The sequence below is a fragment of the Delphinus delphis genome, chromosome 18, assembly GCF_949987515.2.
Source record: "Delphinus delphis chromosome 18, mDelDel1.2, whole genome shotgun sequence".
NCBI classification, from domain to species: Eukaryota; Metazoa; Chordata; class Mammalia; order Artiodactyla; family Delphinidae; genus Delphinus; species Delphinus delphis.
Genome location: NC_082700.1, coordinates 73,178,825 through 73,204,645, shown reverse-complemented (window position 1 = coordinate 73,204,645; position 25,821 = coordinate 73,178,825). Strand labels below are relative to the sequence as shown.

The 25,821-nt window shown below is 39.8% G+C and overlaps 1 protein-coding gene across 2 annotated transcripts; it reads left to right on the top strand.

Annotated features, from left to right (window-relative positions):
* ARGLU1 (arginine and glutamate rich 1) lies at positions 1–25,195 on the top strand. 2 transcript variants are annotated; one of them, XR_009516787.1, is made up of 4 exons: positions 1–572; positions 8,600–8,825; positions 10,625–11,191; positions 24,359–24,422. XR_009516787.1 is itself a non-coding variant. In XM_059995809.1 (4 exons), exons 1-4 carry the CDS (start codon positions 226–228, stop codon positions 24,521–24,523), a joined length of 822 nt encoding a protein of 273 aa, XP_059851792.1. In that variant the 5' UTR covers positions 12–225; the 3' UTR covers positions 24,524–25,195. The 2 variants fall into 2 exon arrangements, 1 of the variants encoding a protein (XP_059851792.1); XM_059995809.1 differs by having other exon boundaries at positions 12–572; positions 11,108–11,191; positions 24,359–25,195.
* The last annotated feature ends 626 nt before the right edge of the window (positions 25,196–25,821 follow it).

Here is a 25,821-nt window from a genome sequence, read left to right as displayed (position 1 = left end):
GCCGCGGCTGCCATCTTAGCAATTCCTGGCGTTGCGGCCTTGTCGTTGGCGGCGGCCTTCGTGGCGGCCGTCGGCCTCAGGGGGAGGCAGAAAGTCAGCTCGCTGATAGCTCTCCTTCCCCCAGCCTCGACAAGATTGCCAGCCCGCTTCCGGAAGCGGAGGCGAGGACAGCCGGGCACGTGCGGGGCCCGAAGCCAGCGGTTAGTCCCAGCGTCGCCCGGAAGGATGGGCCGGTCTCGGAGCCGGAGCTCGTCCCGCTCCAAACACACCAAGAGCAGCAAACACAACAAGAAGCGGAGCCGGTCCCGGTCGCGGTCTCGGGACAAGGAGCGCGTGCGAAAGCGCTCCAAGTCCCGGGAAAGTAAACGGAACCGGCGGCGGGAGTCGCGGTCCCGCTCGCGCTCCACCAACACGGCCGTGTCCCGGCGCGAGCGGGACCGGGAGCGCGCCTCGTCCCCGCCCGATCGCATCGACATCTTCGGGCGCACGGTGAGCAAGCGCAGCAGCCTGGACGAGAAGCAGAAGCGAGAGGAGGAGGAGAAGAAAGCAGAGTTCGAGCGGCAACGAAAAATGTGAGTGCCCGCGGGGGGAGGGGCCGGGAGCCGGGGAGGCGGCGGGTGCGGGGTGGCGGGGAGGGGGAGCTGATTGGCCCTGGGGCGAGTGAAGGAGGTTAGCGGGGTCGCAGGGACCGGCCCCGAGCGGCTGCAACCCTGGCCTATGGAAAGCCTGGGGCAGGACAGACCCACGAGTTGGCTGGGAAGGGCAGTAGTGGAGATGGAGCTGGAAGGGCTTGGAGCAGGGCAAGCATTTTGGCGCGAGAGGAGGAGGAGCGTCCCGGAAGTAGAGGGTGGAGTTCCGTGTGGGGTTGGAGCAGGCTGGCCCCGGAAAGTGGACGGAGGACGTTGGGGGGCCCCTGCAGAAGAGCGTTCTTGCCTTGCACCCTAAACGCGGGACAGGGATTCTCGGAGGTGAACCGCTTCAGGTGGTTGAAACGTACACGCACCCAATATAAGTCCTTATACTTTAGTGTACTCCTGCTGGTAGAGACGTCGCGGTCGCTTTTCCTGTCTTGGGCCTGCTCTTTTTGTTTTCTGAGGTGTAAAAACAGAATGCGCGCAGCTTAGGTGTGCAGTGAGGTAAATGAATCTTGACGCTTGAGTTCACCTGTGTAACCAATCGAAGCCTGCTCCGTCTTTTCACTCTTTACTAGTTATGGGCTGTAGGTCTCCGTAGCACACTTCGGTGCAAGACTGTAACTCGTTTCCCTTTTTGGTGTATACGTGCTGTTCAGAAGATAGAATATTCGCTTTTACTTTTGCATTGATCATATGCAGAAGAGTCACCTCTCAAGTACCTTTTGGTCTAAGAGTAGGTGCAAATGATTCCAAACGAATGAAATTTTGGTTTTAAAGTGTAGAGTTGTGTTTTGGTTCAAGACCCTGGTACTCTGATGCGCTGGGTATTCTTTCCCAAAGCCACGTTGAAAGGTAGAGAGATTTGCTAACTCTCCCTGTTTAACCAGCCATCTTCCTCAGTTCTTCAGTGCATGTTTAGAAAGTGCTCATAAGGCAGGAGAGTTACTGAATATAGAATTTTCCTGAGACAGATTTATGAGTGCTGAACCGTGTAGGCGTTTTCAGTCTCTGCAGTGTAGTTTGTGTTATGTTCCAGCAAAGCTTGTTTCTGAAAGGAAATCATTAAGAGGTAGGGGACTGGAAAACTAACTATTATTACTGGAGGAAGCAGTACCTGGAGATCTCTTTCACTGCGTTTCTTTAAAACATGCACAACGCTTGCATTTTTCCTTTACTTAGAACTATCGGTGGGAAGTATGAACACCGAGTACGAATAATTGTGTCACAAGAAACCGTGATTATATAGAATCCCGTTCTTTTGGTCTGGAACAAGATCCTTAACTGTGAAGATGTAGCTCTCAAATAACTGTCAACAGATGAACATTTTAAAAAATTAGCTAAGATAATTCTGAGATAGTATTTCCATGTGAAAACAAAGGATACCTCCAAACAGTAATGATTTGCCATTCATTAGAGAGCCGAAACTTACGGGGAAGAGTGAAAGGAAACTTGGTATCCAAGGAATAGATAGAAGCATTTAGCAAGCTACACACGAATAGCAGAGAAGAAATCCAGGGATGAAGTGAGAAAATAGAGCAGTTATATTGTCCCAAGTTGATAGAGGAAGCACATGGCCGTTAGCATTTATGAAGGGAGGAGGGGGCAGAGCTAGCAGCCACCTGTTCACTGAATCCCTGCGTGTCGTGCAGTAGGCACTACTTAGTACGCTCTAATGCCTAATAATACAGAGGAGACGATTGAAAGATCTAGGTTTTGCAGTCGTGGGAATGGGCAGAAGTAGTTGTTTATTTACAAATCCTGTTGGTTAGTTCATTCACCTGATACTTATGGAGCATCTTAATAAGTGCCAGACACTATGCTAGGAGCTGTTACTCTGAAGATGATTGACCCCTCCAAGGTCTCCATCTAGCTTGAAGACAGGTAGGTAGATAATAATACAGTGTGGTAAATTCAGTGATAGTGATGTGACTGTAAAAAGGAAGCATCCTGGATGGGTAAACACCTTAGTGCTCCTCAGGAGTGAGTGGCAGGTAAAAATAGGATTCTGTCAGGCTAAGCATAGGAGGATACTTGTGGACCAAGGGAGGGAGCCCCCTCCACCCCTGCCAGAATAAAGGGAGGGGTGCAGTATGGTCTTAGGTGGAGTAAAGAGGTGAATATTGACTGGCACATGCATTTCTGTAAGTATTCAAGTCATGGAGTGGCTGGAGAGGTAGATAGAGGCAGGGAATCATGAGAAGGGTCTTGCCATATTAAGGAGCTTGGATTTCATCATAGAAACCAGAAGGGTTTTAAGCAGGCAAATGGCGTGGGATTGTAGGTTTGGTTTTCAATGGAGCATGTACTGCTGTGTAGGATAGAAAGTTACAGTAAGTCCACATAGGAGTAGTGAGGGAGCAGTTGTTGGAATGGAAGAGAGGGGCAGATTTAAGAAGCATTTAGGGCAAACAAAATTGGATGTGAAACATAGGGGAAATAAAGCATTGTTTTGGCTCTCATGTTTATATTGTGGCTATTGCATCTCAGCCACCAAATGTTTAAGTGACTGCTGTGGGTCAATCACTAGTTAAAATGTCAGAAACCTGCACTTGGCACTTCCAATGTAGGCACTCGATTTTGGACATAGTGAGTTCATCCAAGGTTGACACGGGAGACTGAAGCCTGGGGGAAACCTTGAGAGTAGATAGAATGGCCCAGGCAGAGAGTGGAGGGAGAAGAGCAGTTGATTCATGGGACTGAAAGAACCTTAGGGAATGTCTGGATGTACAGTTGGACAAAGGGAGACAAGTGTGTGGTGTAGTAGACAGCAGAGAACGTAACAGAAGAACACGCACTGTCAAGTGTACCTTCTAGAGGTCCAGTGTGAGATGGAGAGAGACAGCAAAATTAAAATCTCTTGGGCTTAACCGATTAGAAAGTCTCCTTAAGGTTGGAAACCAGATGTTTTGCCGTTTACAATTCTGAGGCCTTGAATAAACTACCTGCCTGTGAGCTTGATTTCTTATCTGTAAAATGGAGATACCTGTCTCGCTTATTGTGAAGATTAAAAGTACTTAGGTGATACTTGACATGTATGTAATGAGACTCAGTAAATAATGTTATTTAATGTAATTTTTTTACATGTAGGCAGATTGAACCTGGTGATTTTAAGAAGTGATCTTACAAGTTACGATCTTGATGCAGTAAAAGGCAGACCTTAAAATTAAAAAAATTTTTTTTCCTCACTGTTGAAAAGTTCATTCCTGTGGTTGAAAATTCAGTTCAAAAGATTTCCTTCTCCTTATGTCCCAGTCATTCAGTGTTGCTCTCTCTTTCCTCCTCTGCACCCTTATCATTTTTCCTATGTATTATTTTGAGACGCTTTATGCCTGTTGTGATAACTGTTGGAAAAAATGAGTGGCTGAAAATGACTTGCAGCAGATCAGGATAATATTAATGGCATAGTAACTTACTGTAGCCTGTGGTATCTAGGTTCGCATATACTTGATGTTCAATTGCATGGCATATCGAGAGCCTCCTAAATCCGAGTGTCTAAAGTGAACTGGGATCTGTATGAGTGATTCTTAGAAGAATGCTCATTGTGAGAGCAAATTCGCTATATTGGAACTACGTACCTCAGGGAGGTTAGGGCTTTGAGACAAAACATTAGGGCATAAGATCAAGCTGATGTTGGTAAGAATTTTATCAATTTTTTAGGTAATTATTTTGGTAGCTAAATTTTTGTGCATACCTTTGCCTTTAATGTTTGTCGTGGAGAAACAGTGCAGGGTAGTAGCATGTTTAAGATCGTTATCTTTGGAGTTGCCTAGGTTGAGGGTCACCTCTCAGTCACCTGTTTAGCCTCAGGAGCCATCAGAGATGCACATTATGCTGTGGAGTATAAAGCTTTTGGCAGTGTAGTTAGTTGGTGTCTATTCAGTACTGAGTAAATGCTGTTTGCTAATATTATGAAGCAGTTCCTAGAAGGACACTACTAGGGTTGAGTTTGTACATTTTAAAGACTTAAAAATAATATTAACCAATGCTCTGTACAAAGTCACACTCGCATTTAACGATGGGCCCTTGCTGTTTGTTTTAATAGTTGCCATTTTAAAGTTGATTGTGATTAGTGTTATGAGAGCATGGAGAAAATGAGGACCTACTCTTATCTATTGAAAAACTTCAAGGTTTTCATTCAACCCTTTCATCAGCGTCAGATTGTTTGTTTGGTTGCGTTGGGTCTTCGCTGCTGCACGTGGGCTTTCTCTAGTTGCGACGAGCAGGGGCCACTCTTCCTTGTGGCACGCAGGCTTCTCATTGCAGTGGACTCTCCCGTTGCGGAGCACGGGCTCCAGGCATGCGGGCTTCAGTAGTTGTGGCACGTGGGCTCAGTAGTTGTGGCACACGGGCTGAGTTGCTCCGCGGCATGTGGGATCTTCCCGGAACAGGGCTCAAACCCGTGTTCCCTGCATTGGCAGGCGGACTCCCAACCACTGCACCATCAGAGAAGCCCTCACAGATTCTTAGCAAGGGGATGGATTCAGCAGAGGAGCCTGAGGAAAAGATTAGAGAGAGAAAAGAATATCAAGAGAGTGACAACTCCTATGGCAACAGTTTTAAGGAATGGCTAGGCAGTCATTTTAGGTGAAGGATCTTTCCTAAGATACTAATGGCAAAAATGGGTTGTTGGGTTTTTTTTCTTTTCTGAGAAAGTTTCAGGGCTTCTTAGGAAAGTTAGCCCAGTTGCTGCCTTATCATTGATTATGATAATAAGTTTGTCATCAATAAGAATGAACTTTTTAAAATTTTAAGAGCCACCTATCCCTCCCACCCTCCTTCGGCTAACTGGTAGAGGAAGGCTATGTTGTACTAAGTTTCATTCAATTCTGTACCTTATATGTTTGTGCTTTTGTGGGAAAAGACAAGACAAATGAAGAAAAAGACAGGAATACAGAGATTGCTGAGACATGTGGAGAATTTTTACTTATCATGTATGTTAATACTTATATTTAGCTGTAGAACAGAGTCGCAGAGGTATAGGCTCTATTAGTAGGTATTAGTGGGGTTCAGGTTTCTAGCACAGCATCTAGTGCATAGTAGGTTGTTCAATACAGACTTGTCGTATCTCTCAAGTGCTTAATTCTCTTGTTCGTGTGCCCTTGGTTTTCTGGATCCAAGTGTGTGGGGGGAAGGGGATTAAAGCAATATCCGGCTCTTAACTTTTTCAGCACTGGATCCAAAAATTGATTTAAATTTTTTTCTGAGTGCTGAAGTAGCCATTTTAACCTTACTGAAAATAACAGCGACAGCAAAAATTATATCCTTGATCATGCTTGTAGGGGAACAGCTCTGCTCTGGTGCCCTGACCTTGCCTGTCTCCTTGTGTAGGGCGCAGCAGCAAGGCTTAATTACAGTCCTGGGGGTGTGCCGTGGTGCCTTCAGGAACAAAGGGGGATGAGCAGCCTTGTAAGAAACTCCACTAGGCCATTTCTCATCCTCTGGGTTTCAGTTGAGCTTGGGAGTTTCCGCTTGCCCTCCCCTTTAGGCTGGAAAACTGCTGAGCTGTACTTAGAACGGACTCCTTAGCAGCAGCCACCTGTTGCCTACATTGCTTGTCACCCTGTACGGCCTGTCACCTGGCCTCTCTGGTTTGGTGTCCATCAGTGGGAGCAGAGACACAGGGAGCTGACAGCATGCTGATCTGGCTCCTGCTGTAAGGAACTGGATTGGTTTGAGCTCTTTTCTCCTTGCTGACCAGATCTGTGGAGGTGTGGTCCCACTGGCCATTGTGCCATATTGCTGTCCTCTAGGGACTGTTTGCCTGACAGAAACCCTGAGCATGTGTCAGGTCTCTTCCACCTTTACCAAATTCCTGAGTTAATTAGGCAGCTTTTCTACTGATAAACAAACCCAAAGCCTTATCCAATTCTTTTCCCTCATCTTTTACTTTGTGTGGAAAGTTTTAACTGGAACTTGGTTTACAGTGTTCTGCTTTAAGAGTTGTACCATTTTTGAAATTTTAAAATGAGGTTTCTTTGTAGACGTCGCTACATTTACTAATTTTATAAGAACCAACTAACAGAAGAAAGCGTGGGGCGGGGTGTGTACGCTTCTGAAACTTCGTGTCATGAAAGCTTTCCAATTCAGCAAAATAGGGTATTAATCCTCATACAGCTGTCATCCAGGTTCAGCAGTTGTTAGCTTGCTTGTTTCATTTCATATTTCTGTCTTTCTCTTTGGATGAAGTAGAGAAACAATATTTTTATGTTTGGAATGTAGTTTAATTTCCATTGAAATAGCTGCCTGATGGCTTTTAGGTATTCCTGGCCATTCTAGCGTTGGGGTGGATATCTCTTCTCTTTTACTAAGCTGCTATAGCTAAAGGCTTATTGAAACTACCCTAATACTATATTTCATTCAAAGTTAAAAAAGGAAAAGGAGTATAGATAGAGAGTACATGTTAGGCTTTTGTGGGGGGGGTTTTCCCCCAGTGAAAATCACCAATAATTTAGTGTTGGGGAGGAGATATTTAAGAAACAAGAATGGTTATTGCAGATATCTAGAACCTAACAGAAATTATGACTTCTCAAGTAGTTGCTATCTCCCTGACAGAAGTATGTAGGGGTTATAAATGCAGAAACAGATATGAATCAGAATATTAGATACATTGGTGTCAGTATGGTAACACTGTGAGTAAATAACAGGAGTTGAGAATGAAAGCACTTCAGTGGGAATTGAATCACCCCCCAAAGTAGAGTTGGGTTGAAGTGGATTGGGTATTTAAAGGTCACTTAGAAACTGTAAAGCCTTTACTAAACAGATAAATTGAATGACTCGTACATATGTATGAGTCATCAAAAGATGGAAGGGTTACAGATTTTGTTTAATTTTGTGGATTGTGAGAAATATGCAGCATTAATAGATTGACCTCTTAGGATTTAGGTAGACTTTCAGAGTCTCTGCATTCATTCCAGCACAAATTATTGTCTCAAGTAATGCCGTTCAAGAGAAATACAGTGTGAGCCACATTAAAAAGGAACTAGTGAAATTAATTTTAATATATTCCCAGTCTGCCTCAAAATACTGTCATTTTAACATGTAATCAAATAAAAATACATGAGATCTTATATATCTTTTCTTCTTACTAATCTTCAATTCAAACCAGACACATCTGCCTAGTGGCTATCATATTGGAGATCATTGGTATAAAATGTGCAAGGTTTCCACCATAGTGCCATGATAAATGTCAATATCTTCAGCACAGAATTTCATTTTGAGTGAATAAGTTCATTTATAATACCTAAATGGGGTTAAAATAATTAAACGATATCATGCTTCATTGAACTTTTTAGAAGTGATACTAATATATTTCATCCACTTTCCCATATCTAGAAGAGCTTTGAATTGAAAGTCAGTTAACAAAAGAAAAGGTGCAGTAAAGGGCAAAAGTTTAGAACCTGAATAAGTTTGCCTGTATTTTTGCTAAAAACCACAGTATGTTGCTTTAGCAGTCTGAATCTCTTTGCGTCTGCCTTTATTCTGATCTTGCTTGGGGTGGGGGAGGGGAGAATGAATTTAGCTGGTCTGAACTGCTTGCTACATAATAGTTTCTCCTGACTTGTCTGTAGCTCAACCCTTAGACTGAATGGATTGACAGAGGAGCAAATCATATATTTAATAGCTTGTCTTTTCCTTATGAAGCTGGTAACGAAAGTAGATTTCCTGTTTCAGATTCACTCTACAGTTCCTAAAACTACTGCATTAATAAGCTGTTTGTGTACACTAGTCTTTTTGTATTTACTTTAGAAAGTGACAAAAAACCATGATTTTATATTTATTTGAATTTCTGTATCACTTAATCTTTTGGTATCTATCATTTCCTTGAATGTTACATGAAAATGAGTTGTAAAATCTTAGAAATATGTAAGCAGACTCAGTGTTTTACAGACTCACAACTAGTTCTATTTCAGTTCTTAGGTTTATTTCTTACATTATCTAAGTCCTTTCCCCACTTTGTTTGCTAGTCGGCAGCAGGAAATAGAAGAAAAACTCATCGAGGAAGAAACGGCACGAAGAGTGGAAGAATTGGTGGCAAAAAGGGTGGAGGAAGAATTGGAGAAACGGAAGGACGAGATTGAGCGAGAAGTGCTCCGAAGGGTCGAGGAGGCCAAGCGCATCATGGAAAAGCAGTTGCTCGAAGAACTCGAGCGACAGAGACAAGCTGAGCTTGCAGCGCAAAAAGCCAGAGAGGTAACGCTCGGTCGTTTGGAAAGTAGAGACAGTCCATGGCAAAACTTTCAGTGTCGGGTGTGCCTCCTGCGCAGTTCAGAAAGAGATGGAATGCAGACCAATTCCTTTCTCATCTAAACTTAACATTGCTGCGAAAGTTAATTTTTTAGCCTATTCACATGTGCTGACTGATATTTAAAAGCTATTTTCATAAAACTATCCAAGGATACTTTTTGATTTAATGGAGCTGGCTTACATATTTGAGAAGTGTTTGAAACTTTTGCCATGGCTGCAGGACTTACATTCTCTTTTTGGGAGGGTGGGGGGAGACAGGGAGTGGTAAAGGGAAAAGGATAAAAATCCACCTGTGGTTACGTGTTCTTCTTTTCTGTTTATCTCTCTTATTGCCTAGACTGTGAGAGGCTTTTTGCCTTCAGTCAGATTAAAAAGAGCAGGGCCTAACATTGAGTGATAGCACCTGCTTTTGATAAGTAGGTTTTCTTGCTCTTCTTTTTTTCCTTCTTTTATCCCTCACCCCCTACCCCAAATCCTGCCTCAACACAACGGACTAATTCTAGCATTCTGATCATAAGGCCCTCCATTTTCCTAATGTGTTTCAAAGATCTTTTTAGGAAAAATGTCCAGATTATTCGTCCACTTTTTTAGTATCTACTAACAACTCCTTTTTTTCTCTAGAGAGTTATGAAGGAACAGGTTGTCCTTGTCTGGAGTCAAGCTAAACACATGATTTGTTTTATCAGCAGCTGGAGCAGAAGTTGAAAATGTCTTTCTGTGAGACAGTAATTTGCTACTGAAGCTTTATGGCTTATTTGCACTGATTACTCCAGGATCCTAAAACTTGTTGAAAGTCACTGGAACGCTCAAGGCAAATTACCTTACAGCACTGAGTGTCCCTCAACATAGTTTGCATAGTGACTGTGAATTCCATTGGTGTGTGCCATAGGAAATCCCGTGGTTATATTTTCTTGAACTTCAATGTTTGACTCAAAATATGTGACTCATTGTCATTTTTAATCTTGGCATTATTGTGGACAAGTTGACATCTTATTAAATCTCTTGTTTCCCAGTAAGCTTAGTTTTTCAAATGCATTTTCCCTTGTGCTGTCTAGATATACATGTCTATATTTGGTGGATATCCCAAACTCTGTGCCATTGAGTATATGAAATTTTTGTTAGTGCCTTTAATAATGAAGATACTTTTGGAGTAATGGTGCTGTCTTGTAGCGAGTTATTAATCATAGGAAGATTTTTTTCTCTTCATTTGCTTTTTGTTTCATATTAACAATTTTTTTTTACACGGACACAACCCTCTGACAGTCTTTCCAAATATTAAAATCATTTGAATATGTATGCTGTGATCTCAACACTGCCCAAACCATCAAGCAATCTTCATATAGCTTGCATTATAAAATCTCATGAAGTTCTCCAAGAAAAAATAAATTACAGAATTTTATTTCCTGACCATGCACCCCCTGGATTCCTGAATTTCAGTTCAGATTGTAGATGACAAGATAAGCTGCCTTTAGAAATTGTCAACATCTGAATGTTAAGTCCATTCTCCCCATGGAAGAAGCCCTTAGTTCCATGAAGTATGGATTACCATTTGTATTTTTCACTAACAGTAAATGTATTTTTCTTATTAATTGTTTGCCTTAGGAATGATGAATTACATTTTTTGTTCCTTCTTACCATAAACATCTGCATTCCTCAGCTCAGCCTTCCTTGTATGTTGTTTCTTTATAAATGGTTGAGCTGCTGATGCAGGTATTGCCAAGCTAACAGTACAAATCATTTTAAAGAGGAAGCTGGCGCGTATGGCAGCCGAGGAGCACACTCTGCAGGACACTGGACAAGACAGTAAATATTCAACTTTTAATGCTGATTAAAGGAGTATAGGTAAAGAATACGTAGGTATACATAATTGGTGAGACAAATATTCACTTTATTTATATTTTATATATTATTTTTTTAATTTGGTAAATACTATCCAGTTTTGTAGTTGTCCTTGTTGATTTGTGTGATATTAAAGTATTAGTAATAATTGCCAGGAAACTGTCATTAGGGAGGGTTTAGTTGGTTGCTGTTTGGACTGGGAGGGATGATTTAAATTTAGTACTAGAAACAAATTTTAGTGGCTGCACAGTTTATCATTTGTCAGACAGAAGGTAGCTATAAAGCTACCCTGTTTAGTCAGATCGAAATAATTCAGAGGAAGATTAGTGAATATTTTATCAATAAAAAAAATTTATTTTTCTAACATCTTAACATGTCCTCCCCTTTAGGAGGAAGAACGTGCAAAACGTGAGGAGCTAGAGCGAATACTAGAAGAGAATAACCGAAAAATTGCAGAAGCACAAGCCAAACTGGTATGTATGAAGCATTCATGAAAAACATTTTAGAGTTCTCGGGACTATTTTAAGGGATTTGAGGGAACAGTAGGAATAGTTGAGTAGATTTTAGCTACTGTCTTCTAGAGGAATCTGTTTGGGGCAAGCCAGAAATTCTGATTAATCTGGAGAAAGTTCCAAAATTCACAGTGGTTTAAAACAGCTTTCCTAGGGGAAATTGTACTGTCCCCATCCCTAATTTCTTCTTCCTAAAAAGACAAAAACAAAAACTTGAAGGTTAAGTTCTTAATTAAGTCTACTAATACGCAGCATTTCACTTGGCATTAGTTGCTTTGTTACCAATTACTAGACAGAATAAGTAGAGAGTATATATTTGATACTAAGTATACCAGATTAATAAATTTTTTTCATATTTCATGTTTATAATCTAACAAGGAATACAGAGACTTAAAGAATTACAATATGAGATACAGGTGTAAAAGGAGATACAATTTTTACATTTTAATAAAGAAGTCAGTATAAGAATATTGAAGCAAATTTTTTAAATAGAAAAATGAATACATATCACTTCTATTTTTCTTTCCCATTCTGTATTTTAGTACTTCTATTTGTTTGTTTGTAGCATATGCTAACATTTAAAATAGAATGTAAAAATAGGTACAATTTTTGGTGTAGCAGGGTTTTCCCAATTAAGAGTATGAATATATTTTGAAGCATTCTCAGTATGATGTAAAAGAAAGCTAGAATTAAAGGACTATGGATATAAATAAATCAAAAAATGAAGAAGGATAGTCAGACATTATAAGGGAAAATTTTCTTTTCCTTATGAAGATGGCATATAGGAATTCTACTTCAAAGTAAGAATATAAATCAGAGATAGAGGGAAATTTACTTAGAATGAATGAGGATTAGTGGTATTTACTGCCCAGGAATGAAGACATGACCCTAGAGGGACTCTTGGTTTTAGACAAGTTTTGTCTAGTTAGAAATGTGTTGAGAATAATGCAGCCATAGGAAGACATTTGCTGCTAAGTCATACTCTTGACTGGGGGAGGAAGGCAAGATGGAAGCTCCAGTTAAGCGATTCAGAAAAAACAAATTCTGTGACTGTGTTTATAAAGGCACAGAAAAAGATCTGGGAGGATCTAAGTAATTAACAGTGAATCCCACTGGGGGGTTGGTGAAGGAGGACTGTAAATAATTGTTTTATAGTGAATAAGAATGTGAAAGTTAAAACCACCAGCAGTTGGTTCTAGAGTATGATCTTTTAAAAGATAATCTGCCCCAGATAAGAGCCAAACTAGAAATACCCTAAACAACTTACTGAACATGACACAAGGGATTCTTAATATCACTGTCCTGGTTACTGTGAAAGCCACAAGGAAAGGGGAAGACCTACTTGTGCTTTACCAATGAAAAGACCTTAAAATCTGCTTAGGTGGAAGAAGCACCATGAATATGAGGTGGGTGAGAAGTCATAATAAGATGTATCAATACATTGCTGATTAATACATATGTGATAACGCTTTTTTCTTTTAGTGATTCCACATAAGGAGAAAATCTCAGTGCAAGTGCGAGAGAAAGTAAGAGGGGAAGTGTGCATCTTAATTTTAGTTTTGAAGGTTGAGCTTTGAAAGGTAGATATAGTCTTGTTTGTAAGGCCATGGGTATTTGCAGGAGAGATGAACAGTATAGTTGGTGCTAGAAACATTGAAGCAAAATTACCCAGTACGTGGGATAGAATTCCTCTTAGAACGTGGTGTAAGAGACTGTATAGGGAGTTCAGTTTGCAGATGTCCTGAAAGGCCAGATTGTGACTTCTAGAGCAAAGGTTCTAAGCTTGGTATACCCTGCCAAGGTCTTGATCCCTTCTGACCCTGGGGTAGCTGTCTGAATGCCTGGGGACAGCTTGGCCTCCTTACGTTCCTCTAATAGCCTTCTTTGTTTACCCAAATGAACCATAAAAATAGGAGATTAGCAAAGCATATTCTAAAGCAGTGCTTTTCAAGTGGTGGTAAAGTTGCCCAGGTTTTGTTTTTGTCTTTTAATCCCAGTTTGTCTCAGACCTCTACTTTTGCAAAATACAGTTAAGATGAATTATTAGAAAAATGAGGTCAAATTGCTATAGAAGTTTCTAAAATGCTTATTCTTGGCTTCTGCATATCTTACTGTGGGTCAGTTACAGTTTGCACTGTCGTTGGTCCATGGGCCATCCTTAGAGTAGCACTGCTCTAGAACCCTTGAGTTTGACTTTGTATTATTAGACTGCAGTGACGCTGCTCTGACTGCATGTTATCAATAAAACTTCAGTGAAAGGGTATCTTAGGGAAGAAGCAGCTTGAATTTGAGGAAAATTGGTAAAAATCTGGACATAACTAATTTGCTTCTTGTTTTCAGTAATGTTGGAAGCATAAAAAATTATTGTTCCTGTTGGAGAGAATTAATTTTTATTTGGTTCTGTTGGTGGCCATGTCCTTGCAGGGAAAGTAGAGTACCCTTTGTGTAGGAAGAGACAAGAAAATGTTACTGTATAAACATGCAAGGCACACTATTGCAGTTTCTCTCATTTTTATCGTCCTTTCCCTTTCCTCTCAATTTTGAGCACAGTTCTTTAATCTTTATACACGTTTCTTAGTATTTACGCTAGGAAATACTACATAGAATGTATTGAAAGTCTTGTTAAAATAATAGACATATGAATAAAAAGCAATTTGGAGATAAAAGTAGTCAGGATGTTAAGTTCTCTTAAAGGCATTAGTGTATTAATTGTGGAGACAAGGACAACTCCAAGAAAAGTCAGCTAATGATATGGAACTATTTGGTATGTGGTATGAGTTACATGAGGTAACTGACATAATTGCCCTGGGAACCTTCCTGGAAGAGATACCACTGCTCTGGACCTTGATGGACAGTTAGAAATTGAATTTAGGGTGAGGACAAGAGGGTGAGGAAATGAAGTAGGGCAAAGACCTTTAGGGAAGTACAATTAGAAAAAAAGCAAGAATGTGTGGGATCTCTTGGGATAAGCAGTAGTAGTTGTAGTAAACCCACTTTATGTGTAGTCAGAAGTTCAGGTTTTGAAAGCAGATTAGACAGGTTGGAAAAGAGTGTACCCTGGGGGAGATTTCTTGTCTATAACCATGAAAGAATAACACAGTGATCTCTTGTAAATCAATAAAGGAGACCAACTTCCTGAAAGGGGTGGGGGGGACTACTTCGAGAGGTAAAAGAGGTAACTTCACACGAGTAAAATGAAAAGTAGCTGTAGTAAATTCCTGAAAATAAATCCCAGCCTTAATGGGAAAACAAAGAAATGCCCCCTCTCTTTTCCTTTTTCTCTAATACTATATACCAAATTTGAAAAGACTTTTTTTTCCCCGTTAGTAGCAAGTGTTGGCAAGAATATGGTATAAAGAGACCCTTTATATAGTGCACTATTCTGGGAGTTTAAATGGATGTGACCGTTTTAGAAAATAACAATAAATCAGTATATACCAGGAACCTTAAATTTTAATTCTGCGCCTAAGAACTTACCTAATGGAAACTGAATCCAGTACAAATCAATTCACACACAAAAATGTTTTCCCCTTATTTGAATAGTGAAAATTGCCCAGGTTTTTAGATAAATTATAACACATACATACAGGGGATTTTTCTGTAGTCAAAAAGCATCTGATAATACAGGGGAAGTATGATTTTCCTAATTTGAAATGTATATTTGTACATTTAATAGAAAAATATGCCAAAGTACTGAGAATAGTTATCTCTAATTGGTAAGCCTATAAGTAATTTTATACTTTTCTCCAGTTTCTACTTTTTTTTTTTTTACAAGTAATGTGTATCACCATTATGATCAGGTAAGAATAAGTAGTAAAGAAAGTAAATTTAAGCCACACTTAGACTAAGTTTTAAGTAAGCCCTCGTGACAAAACTTCAAAGATTGCTCCCAGTAATGTCTGTAGTAAGGAACCAGATTAGCTAAGCCATACGGACTCTCATATATGATACATGTTAAGTGGTCTAGACCAAGAGTAGTTTTTGCTCATTTTAGTTCCAAGTTGTTTATCAAGTTACTTGATTTTATCTGTCCATAAGGAGGCAAGAAAATATTAACGAACATACGTATTTGATTTATAAAATCAAACAAAAACTAATCCAAAAGTGGATTAGCTTGACTTGGCTTTTTGGCAGATTGGTTCCTAGTTCTTGGGTTAGTATTGGCATTGCACAGCTATCATCAAACATTTGAAAGGCTGTTGTTAGTACGATGGAGAATTTTAAGTTTCTTTAAAGTGTTAAAAGTAGTACTTAAAATTTTTCAAAGTCCTCTTCTTCACACAGTTTTTAGTGATGCGTCTGGGATAAGCCCAGATACTATTCTGAAATGTGTATGAATCTTATTTATTCAGAACAGGAAACAGACTAAGTGAAGGTGGTAGGTGTTGCCATGGAATGAAATGTTCTAGGAGGTTATGTCAGTAGGAAAAACGACCCCTCAAACTGTCTCCTGAAATTCTGGGTCTATAGTATATTTCCTCTCTTTAATATTGAAATAATTTTCCTCTTTTCCCTTGCCAGTTAGGGAGATTTAGCGTGCTCATTGTGCTATGTAACACGTGGTATCTCACCAGTTTGAGAGATGAAAAGATAGTACCATGTTTACAAGCTGACTATATATGAAATGTATTCCACATACTTAAGTTTCAAGTAAACCAGATCTCACTTTGCAATTAAGAGAGAGCTCTGAAAAGAGTTCTTAGGGAGATGTAAGAAAGAATTTTTTAATGTTCGTGTAGTAGACAGAAAAATGTCTCCTGCCCCCCAAAAAAGATATCCATGTTCTAATCCCTAGAACCTGCGAGTGTTACCTTATATGACAGTTAAAGAGTCTACACAGATGTGAATAAGTTAAGGATCTTGAGGTGGGGAGTTTATCCTGGATTATTACTGTGCCCTAAATGCCTTTACATATATCCTTATAAGAGGGAGATGGAAGGAGATTCTACCACAAAACACAGACAGGAGAAGCCAAAGACAGAAGAGAGAGAGATTTGAAGATACTGGCCTTGAAGACTGTAGTGATGTGGTCAGAAGACAAGGAATCCTCTTAGCAGCCACCAGGAATTGGAAGAAGCAAGGAACAGACTCCCTTTAGATCCTTGAGAGGGAGCACACCCTGCTGACACCTTGATTTGGGCCCAGTAATCCTGATGTCGGACTTCCGGCTCTCAGACTAATCATGTGCTGTTTTGAGCCTACCTAGTTTGTGATAACTTGTTACCTAAAAATGTGCAAGTGTTTTTGGTATTGGACAGTGGGTAGAGGCTGGAAGAATTTTGAGGTACATGATAGAAAATGCCTAGACTGTTAGTAGGAATATGGGCTTTAAGTGCACTTCTGGGGACTTCTCGGGTGGTCCAGTGGTTAAGAATCCGCCTTGCAATGCAGGGGACGCGTGTTTGATCCCTGGTCGGGTAACTAACTAAGATCCACATGTCGCAGGGCAGCTAAGCCCACTCGCAGCAACTAGAGAGCCTGCGTGCCGCAACTACAGAGCCCTTGCAGTCTGGAGCCCATGTGCCACAACTAGAGAGGAGCCCGGGTGCTGCTACTAAGACCCAACACAGCCAAAAATAAAGAAAGAAATCCCTTTTTTAAAAAGGCACTTCTGGTTAGGGTTAGAAAGAAAATGAAAGCATGTTATGCAAACTGGAGGGAAGGAATTCCTTGTTATATAGTGGAAGAAAACCCAACTGAACTGTGACCTACAGTTGTGTGAAAGGGAGAACTTATCTAAGCGATGAAGCTCATGTACAGCTGAAGATATTTCCAAGTAAAGTGCAATCTGGTTTCTTCTGAATATTTATGTAAAATGCAAGAGGAGAGTAATTGAGGAAAGAATCAAGAAGTAAAATAAATGAGAACTTGATGTTTGGGGAAATATTTAGCCTATTTAGATTGCAAAAGATGCTAAAATTAGATTCACTATTAGAAAAACTTGTTCTGGAAAGAAGGCTAAGGGTATGATTGGACATCCTTTTGCTAATGCTGAAGAGTTTATGCCTGTGACTCATAGGTTACCTCAGCCATTTTAGCAAAAGCCAGGATTAGATGAGATTATCCAGAAAAGACCTGTGGAAGAGCCTGTTGTCTAGTGGCCTGATATACATGGGAGACTTACAGTGTTTTTGAGATGTTATATCAGCAGAAACACTGCCAACATGGACTGAAAGGGAGAGAAGACCTAATGATGAAAGGCTTTCAGACTTCACTAACATAGGAAAAGGTGATATGAAGTCAGAACAGAGATATATGAAGGTACTGGCCGAAGGAATGTGGCCCTGGAATATCAGCACCTTGATTTTGTTTCAGTGATACTGATTTTGGACTTCTTGCCTTCAGAATAAACTTCTGCTGTTTTAAGCTATCCAGTTTGTGGTAATTTGTTACAGTGGCTACAGGAAACTAACATAGTTGGAAAGAGAATGGGGCATTTATGCTAGAGTGAGTGTATTATGTAAGTTGAAACAGCACAGTACTTAGGATGGCTCATAATGACATATTTATACATTTTAAGAGATAGGAAAATATGGTATGCCATCAAATGTAAATGTCAATTAAATATTTTAATTTGAAAGAGTGGGCAAATTAGGTAAGGATTTTAAATCACTGAGAGGCTTGTTCCCAGTTGATAAGGCAGAAGGTTGATTTAATGATGTTCATGTATTCTTGGCAACGATTTTTTAAAAACTTTCTGGACATTAATGTATTGCCGTCGTGTGGGGTGGTGTGAAGGATGGAGACTAGAAACGAGAAAGCCACTGAGGTCAGTGAAAAAGATGGGCACTTGATCAGGTGGGAGTAGAAACAGTAACGAGGATAGTTGAACTTGGTGAGTGATAAGGGTGTACAGAGGGAGGGAGAAGAGGAAAAAGGAAGGAAAGTAAAAGTCTATTGTGGGAACCAGGGAAGACCTGATGTAATCGTGCTAAGAGCCAAGGATCACCAGGCATTGAAGGAGAGCTTTCACAAAAAGGAATGAATACTGAATAAGACAAACAAAAGAACTGAGTAAAAGAACAGAGAATTTAGGCTACAGAATATTAAAAGAACCACATCTAGAAGAGTGCAGTTTTTTTGTTATGTTTATAGGACATGAATGGTAAAATCCTGAAGGTATCAGATTTCTCTTTTGGCAGTAACACAGAGCACTCTCTCCAGAGGTCTGGAAGGCAGTGAGTTTTGTACCCAATGTTTCTTTTCAAACCAAGCTCAACTATCAGTCAGTTCCTTCTTGAAGCAATTATTTGTACTTTAAGTAAAAGGGGGCTAGAAGGAGTGTGGTGGTATGATTTCTCTTTAGATGAGTAGCTAATGATATCCCGTAATGATAGTTAGTGTATATCCTAAGGAGGTAACTCTCAGAATAACTAAATTGCCATGGCCCCTGGAGGAAAAGAGGGAATTGCTTTTTTCAGTCCTTCTTTGTTATTTTCTTTTTTAAACCTTGTACATGAATAACATCATAATAGTTTGCTAAGGGTCAAAACTAATTACATTAAATTTCTTTTTATAATTTTTTTTACTCATTGTTTATCTAAAAGGGGACATACATTATAGTTTTTATGGAGGGGAGGGTGCATTAAAGAAACAAAATTGCAGAATGGCAGAGTGAAACAGGAGGTATGTTTTGGGAGGTTAAAATGCAGAAATTCACATTTCCCAGTAGGGGCATGATTCCTAATTGTAAGATTTTTTTAGTTCTTCCCATCATCCCAGTAATCACTCCTGATAAATATTTCTATCTTTAGATTTTTGCAGTAGGACCTCTAGGTAAAGTGGGAGGGGAAGACAAAAGATACTGGGAAGGGGGTTACGTAGACCCTTCTACTATAATGGTATGTTTTGCTCTTGTGTATTTCATCTCAGCAGTCATTCTTTTTGCATGGGGTGCAGGGTTGAAAGCCTTTTTGAGACCAAACAGGGTCCTGGCTGTAGTGGCTGGGAAGGACTTCCCCACTGTAATGGCTCTAGTATGGTGGGTGTGTTACCTTTCTCTTTGGCCTCCCTGATGTCCACCACGTTAATCTTGTAGGAGAATTTAGTGTTGTTCACCTGTATCAATACGAATGTGCATACCCTCCCCCCACTTGGAATAATGTTTTCTTTTGCATACATTTGAAGCGAGGGGAGAGGAACAGTGTATATGTGCCAGCAGATGGGACCATCAGGAACAAAGCAGCCTTTCAGTCAGTTAACTGCAGAGGGAGGTGGGAGGCAAGGCTTTAGAAGAATACCTAGCAAGTAAGGTGTAGAGTCATATCACACTTACAGATGGATAGGCAGTTTTTCATCACTTGAAAGCGACTGTATTAAAATGAGAGACAGGTTTGGTTTTTCTCAACTAGCCTGTTTTTTCTTTTCTTTTTTTTTGCGGTACGCAGGCCTCTCACTGCTGCGGCCTCCCCCGCCGCAGAGCACAGGCTCAGCGGCCACAGCTCACGGGCCCAGCCGCTCTGCGGCACGCGGGATCCTCCCGGACCAGGGCACGAACCCGCGTCCCCTGCATGGCAGGCGGACTCCCAACCACTGCGCCACCAGGGAAGCCCATAGCCTGCTTTTTTTTAATATATAAAATTTACTTTTATTGTCAAGATTTATCAGTTTATCAAGATATTCATTAACTTCCAGTTGAAAAAGTTTTGTAACTTTCAGTTCAACATAGTTTTCTTATTTTATTTTTTATTTATTTATTTATTTTTGGCTGCATTGGGTCTTTGTTGCTGCGCGTGGGCTTTCTCTAGTTGCGGCGAGCGGGGGCTACTCTTTGTTGCGGTCCATGGGCTTCTCATTGCTGTGGCTTCTCTTGTTGCGGAGCACGGGCCCTAGGCGTGCGGGCTTCGGTAGTTGTGGCGCACGGGCTTAGTTGCTCCGCGGCATGTAGGATCTTCCCGGACCAGGGCTCAAACCCATGTCCCCTTCATTGGCAGGTGGATTCTTAACCATTGCACCACCATGGAAGCCCCAGTTTTCTTACTTTAGAGCTAAAATAATTGTTTTCCTTCTCTGGTCACTGTACTTAGGCCCTCAAATATTTTTTGTTTGGTTTAAAAGATAATTTCCAGCATTTTAAAGTATTGCACTTTACAGTGTGTTCTCTCATAATTATCTTATTTCATCTCATAATTACCCTGTCATAATTTCATGGTTATTGTCATTGCTGTTAGAGCCATTCTTTATATATATATAGTAAGGGTCAAAAAAATAAGATTTTCCCAGGATTATTGAAGTACTGAAACTTAAAGACCAACTATGCATGTCATAAAATTCTTCTTTGTTTTACAAAAACCTTATGAGTGTTAGTTTTACAAATAGGGAGTCCTCCCCTGATGTATTAGAATTGTTGAAAACTTATTACAGGCCACATTTTAGGATACATGTTTTTTTTACATAAAGTAAATACACTTGTATCTGTATCATTCTTTTTATTTGAAAATGTCTTTTTGTTATTTCTGCAGTTTTATTGAGATATAATTGACATAACAGCACTGTATGGCATAAAGATTTCACATATGATTACCATGATAAGTTTAGTGAAAATCCATCATCTTTTTTTTTTTTTCTTTGCCAAGGTGTAATTGAATATGCTTAGTTTAAAGCTGTAATAGAACAAAATACAAATATTTATACATAAAGACGGGAAGGACCTGCTTGGTTTCATTTTTTAAAACCATTCCATTGTCAGGTACTTGTAATAGGCATTATGTGCTTAAGCACTAGGGATAACACTGTTAGCTATCACTCCTGGTTAATTACAGCTCTCCCTCTGCACACACACACACACACACACACACACACACACACACACACACACGCTTTTGTCTCCTGTATTTGTAGACTTCAATGAAACTGAACCTTTTCTTTCTCTTCACTCAAATCTAAAGATAATTTCAGTGCAGTAGAAATAGTATTTTCTGTCTGTGAAGGAAGTTACTTTTTAAATCTTGTTTAATTTTTTGATTAGGTAATATCATCACATGATTCAAGATTTAACAGCCACACAGTATTTTTTAAAATATATTTTCCATAATATATTTAATAGTCCATATTGATGAATATTGGGGTTTTTCCAGTCTTTTACAAACCACGTTGCAATAAACTTGTTCAATTTTGCATGTATGCAAGTATGTTTATAGTATAAAATCTAGAGAATTAAATTGCTGGATATAAAAGTACTGCGAAATGTAGTTTGGGGTGGATAGTGCCAAAGTAGTTTTCATAAATTTCTCAAATGGGTTGAAGTTGTGATGTTCAAACCGGTTAGTCCCCAAGCTTCTTTCTAATCTGCTTTCCTAGGGGCTGAGTTAGAACCTTACGGAAAAGCGAGTCTGTGGTGTTTATCCTGGAAAGAGTTTCCAAAGCACAAGCGTGCCCCCTAAGAGTCTTTATTAAGTCTTGATTCAGTTGCATGTGCCATGCTCTGACCCCAATGTGGGATGGTTTATTAAAACTGGATGAATTTGCATATGAATTTACTAATGGTGATCAGAAGCAGATGATTATTTCTCTTGTAATTATCATTGAAAGTCTAAACAAGAGAATGGTGATTTGCAATGGACTTTGACACACAGGTAGGATTGTCGTAGGAAAGAATGGCATGAGCTGAGCTGGTGGAGGGCAGATAGAAAGGATATGGAAAGTCACAAATAGTATGCTAATCTAGGAAGTTAGGCCATGTCTGTGCACAGTGGAAATCATTGGAAGGCTGAGGGCAGGAGAGCACAGTGCTCAGGAAAGGTGAAGCCAGCAGCATTGTGTAGGGTGGATTGAAGGGCAGAGACTGGAAACAAGACCATTTTAGGTCTGCGAGAGATCTGGGGCCCTGAACTGGCACGGTGGCAGAGGGAAGGGACAGAGCTCTAGGGGAGAGAATATAAAGGAAGAGAGGGATATAAGGGGGGAATTGACAAACCTGAGGGCTGTTTGGTTGTGTCGAGGGAAGAGGGAGGAGGGGAAGGAAATAAGCCATACTAGATGCGTGGCAGGAGGGAGGCCAGAAAGGGCTGGTTCATTTTAGGGTTAGGCTTGAAGAATTTAAATCTTGAACATGTGGAGTTTTGAAGGTATTGAAGAGGTTTCCCAGTTGGATGTTCCTCAGCCAGCTGGAAATGTAGCTTAGGAGAAAGGTATGGGAGAGGTACGTCAGCTCTCTGTTGGGTTTCCACCTTATGAGAATATAAAGATACCGAAATTTGTGAAAATCCACTTGCCCATCTTGCCTGCCCACCTAATTCCCACTCCTTCAGTTTTGGGTCTTCCTCACCTCTGACCGTACTTGGTAACAGTGGATTTGGCCCACTGTCTTCCACCTTTTAGGGTCATGATCCTTCTCCTTACTTGCTCCCCACCCCACCGGCCTCCATCTTAAAGTAAAACAAACCTCTTTCTGGTGTGACTTATGTATTTAAAAGTTGGTTTGTTTTTTTTTACCTACAAGATAAAATTTAAACGTTTTATTAAGTTGAATACTAGAACTTGTTACCTTTTCCATCTTCTGCCATAAAGCCTATAATTCAGTCACATTGACTTTTAGTATTCCTGAAAAGAAAAACCTATCCATGGAGGACCTTAGCCTTTTGAACCTTAGTGTTTCATTTATGGGAGGAGAGAAAATTTTTAAAAGACAAGTTCAAGTGAACAGAAGAATGAGTAAAGGGAAAGGCCACTAAACTTATTGTTAGTTTTTGACCATCTAAAAAACAATTTCAGTAGAATAATGTAGATGTAAGCAGTGAATTTTTAAAATTTGACTTTGAATGGAAATAAGGCATTCGAAGGATGCAGTGTGTATTTTAAGATCAGGGTCAGATGGGGGGGAAAAAGGACAACTCAGTGATGATAGCTGAGATTTAAAAGTCAAGAGTTAGAGCAGGTTTCCTAAACCTTGGCATTGTTCATCTTTGGAGTTAGATAATTCTTTGTTGTTGGGGAGGGGGGCTGTCCTGTGCCTTGTAGGATGTCTGGTGGCCTGTTCTCTGCCCACTGGGTGCAAGGAGGGCCACCCACACACACGGCACACACACGCCACACGCCACACACACACCACATACATGAGACACACGCCACACACGTGCACATGCCACACACACGAGACACATGACACGCACATGCACACACGACACACTACATGCACTCACACACGACACATGCACACAACACGGCACACACATCGACACGAGACACGTGGCACACATAACGCACGCACACGACACATGACACACACATGACACACAGCATGTGCGTGCACACGGCATGCGCGCACACACACACACACACACACACACACACACACACACATTGTGACAACCAACCACACACTTCCTAATGTTCCCTGGGAGAGGAATAAAACTACAGCTGGTTGAGAATCACAGGAGTGGACATGAAATCTTTGGGGAGAGGGAGCAACTTGACGGAGCTCGTGAGAATGACCTGATTTTCTTGGTGCAGGGGGGAGTCTTCTGTAGAGAGCACAGGAAGGAAGTCGGTTGCTTGAGACTGAAGGAGTTGTGAAGGAGTCAGAGGCATTGCAGGAATTTGATTGATATCTATTTGAAATTAGATGGCGTTTTGTAGTTAGCCAGGTCAAAAGGTCTCATTTTTCTCTCCAGAAAAAAACTTACTATTTCATGGTTGTATATTGACAATATAATGTAGTTCTGTTGGGGATTTTTGTCTATAATTTTTGTATGCCTTTCTAATTATAAATTTAGTTATAGTAATTGGTAATAACATACTCTGAAAAATTCATGCCTTGATTCGTATTTGACAGTTTGTTTATCTGGTGCATCGAGGGTGTAGATAAAATAAAAATAGGTAATAGGACAAAAATGTATACTGATCTCAACATGATTTGTAGAAACTTCTTTTCATTTTCAAAATGTTCAAGTGCTTTCCTACAATTTGTTCATATATTTTTCATTAAAAAAATCAGAAAATGTTGGAATAATTAATAAGGAGTTCTTTTCTAATTCCTAGGTATGTTTTCCTGATACTTTCTATGCGATCTTAGGCAAGATTTTTTAAACATACACTTTTGTGTGCCCCTGTTGATGAATTTGTCACCCAATTTCTGGAATATTACTAATAGAAGACATGAAATTCTAGTTTTTTACTTTTACCTTTCAGGCTGAAGAACAGTTGAGAATTGTTGAAGAACAAAGAAAGATTCATGAGGAAAGGATGAAACTAGAACAAGAGCGACAGCGTCAACAAAAAGAAGAACAAAAAATTATCCTGGGCAAGGGGAAGTCCAGGCCAAAACTGTCCTTCTCATTAAAAACCCAGGATTAAATTGCAAACTCTGAACTTTTTACAAAGAAAAATGGAAAAACTTTGTATGGTAGCTTCATGTTGAAGTGGTTTTTTTTTTTGTTTGTTTTGTTTTTTTTTAATTTGGAAAATCTGGAAAGTTAGCTTGTTCTAATAGGGGCTATGCTCTGCAATTCCTTTTTTTCCCCTCCACTCCTTTAATGTCCATTAAGTCAAATCCTTATCAGATCATTGTTATCTTCCACAAAGCGATATTTTTTCACCTGTTGGATTCTGTATTAGTGATCTGAAGAAGAGCAGATCACTTTGTAAACTATGGATGGTCTGATAAGGTTTTTACTGACCCACTGACTTCACCGTTATACTCTGTTTACTACATCATAATGCTGGTTTTGCTGACTTTTTGTTTTTTTATATATTTATAAAAAAAGAAAAAGTTGGTAATTGCATCGGAAGCGCCCAGGGTGTTGCCGGACCTTTGTGGTATATTGTTAACCAGTGTCCTCGTGGTACTGTTACTCTTGATGTTCCTGACACAGGTAAGGATACAGTTGGTCAGCTCTGATACAACATATACATACAGTTCAGTATTGTCTCTGTTCAACTTGTTTTTATTTCATTGATGAAATCAAACCAGCATTCCCCATTGTGTAAATAAATGATTTTGCTGAATAAAGTAAAGTCTTAAATTCATATGTTGAAGCAATTTTTTTTAAAGTTCTGTTAAGTCTTAAAAGAGGGTGGTTTACTTTTTGATGGTCAACAATCTAGAAATCCTAGGACTATGCTGTATATTTCTTTTCACTTTTAACATAGGATTTATATGTACATTAAATATACTTGAGAATTAGTATTTAATGGCTATTTTACAGATACCTAATTTATGCTGATACAACAAATTATGACAACAGTATTACCGTTAAGAAAGACTAAGCACCCAGAAAAAGATTTAAATTCTCAATCCTGTGCCTCTATTTTAGGATATAAGTATTATTACCACAAATTATACTTAATAAAGACTAGAAGAATGATTCTAAAAAGTTATACTGTTTTAGATTATTTTCAAAGTGGGCCATCAGAAAGAACTTAGCTTTGTACTTTTATAGAAGGCTTAGGTAGTCAAATCATCTTCAGTGTAGGGTACCTGCACGTTTTTTGGGGGGACAAACACATTTAAACTTACAAGCTTTTGTTTTGTTTTTGCATGTTATATCTTATGGATGACTTTGCTACACTAAAATCTGCCTCATTTATCTTTACATATGTTTAAGTGAACTGGTATTAAAACATTTATTCAAGAAAAGGATATGGATATAAAA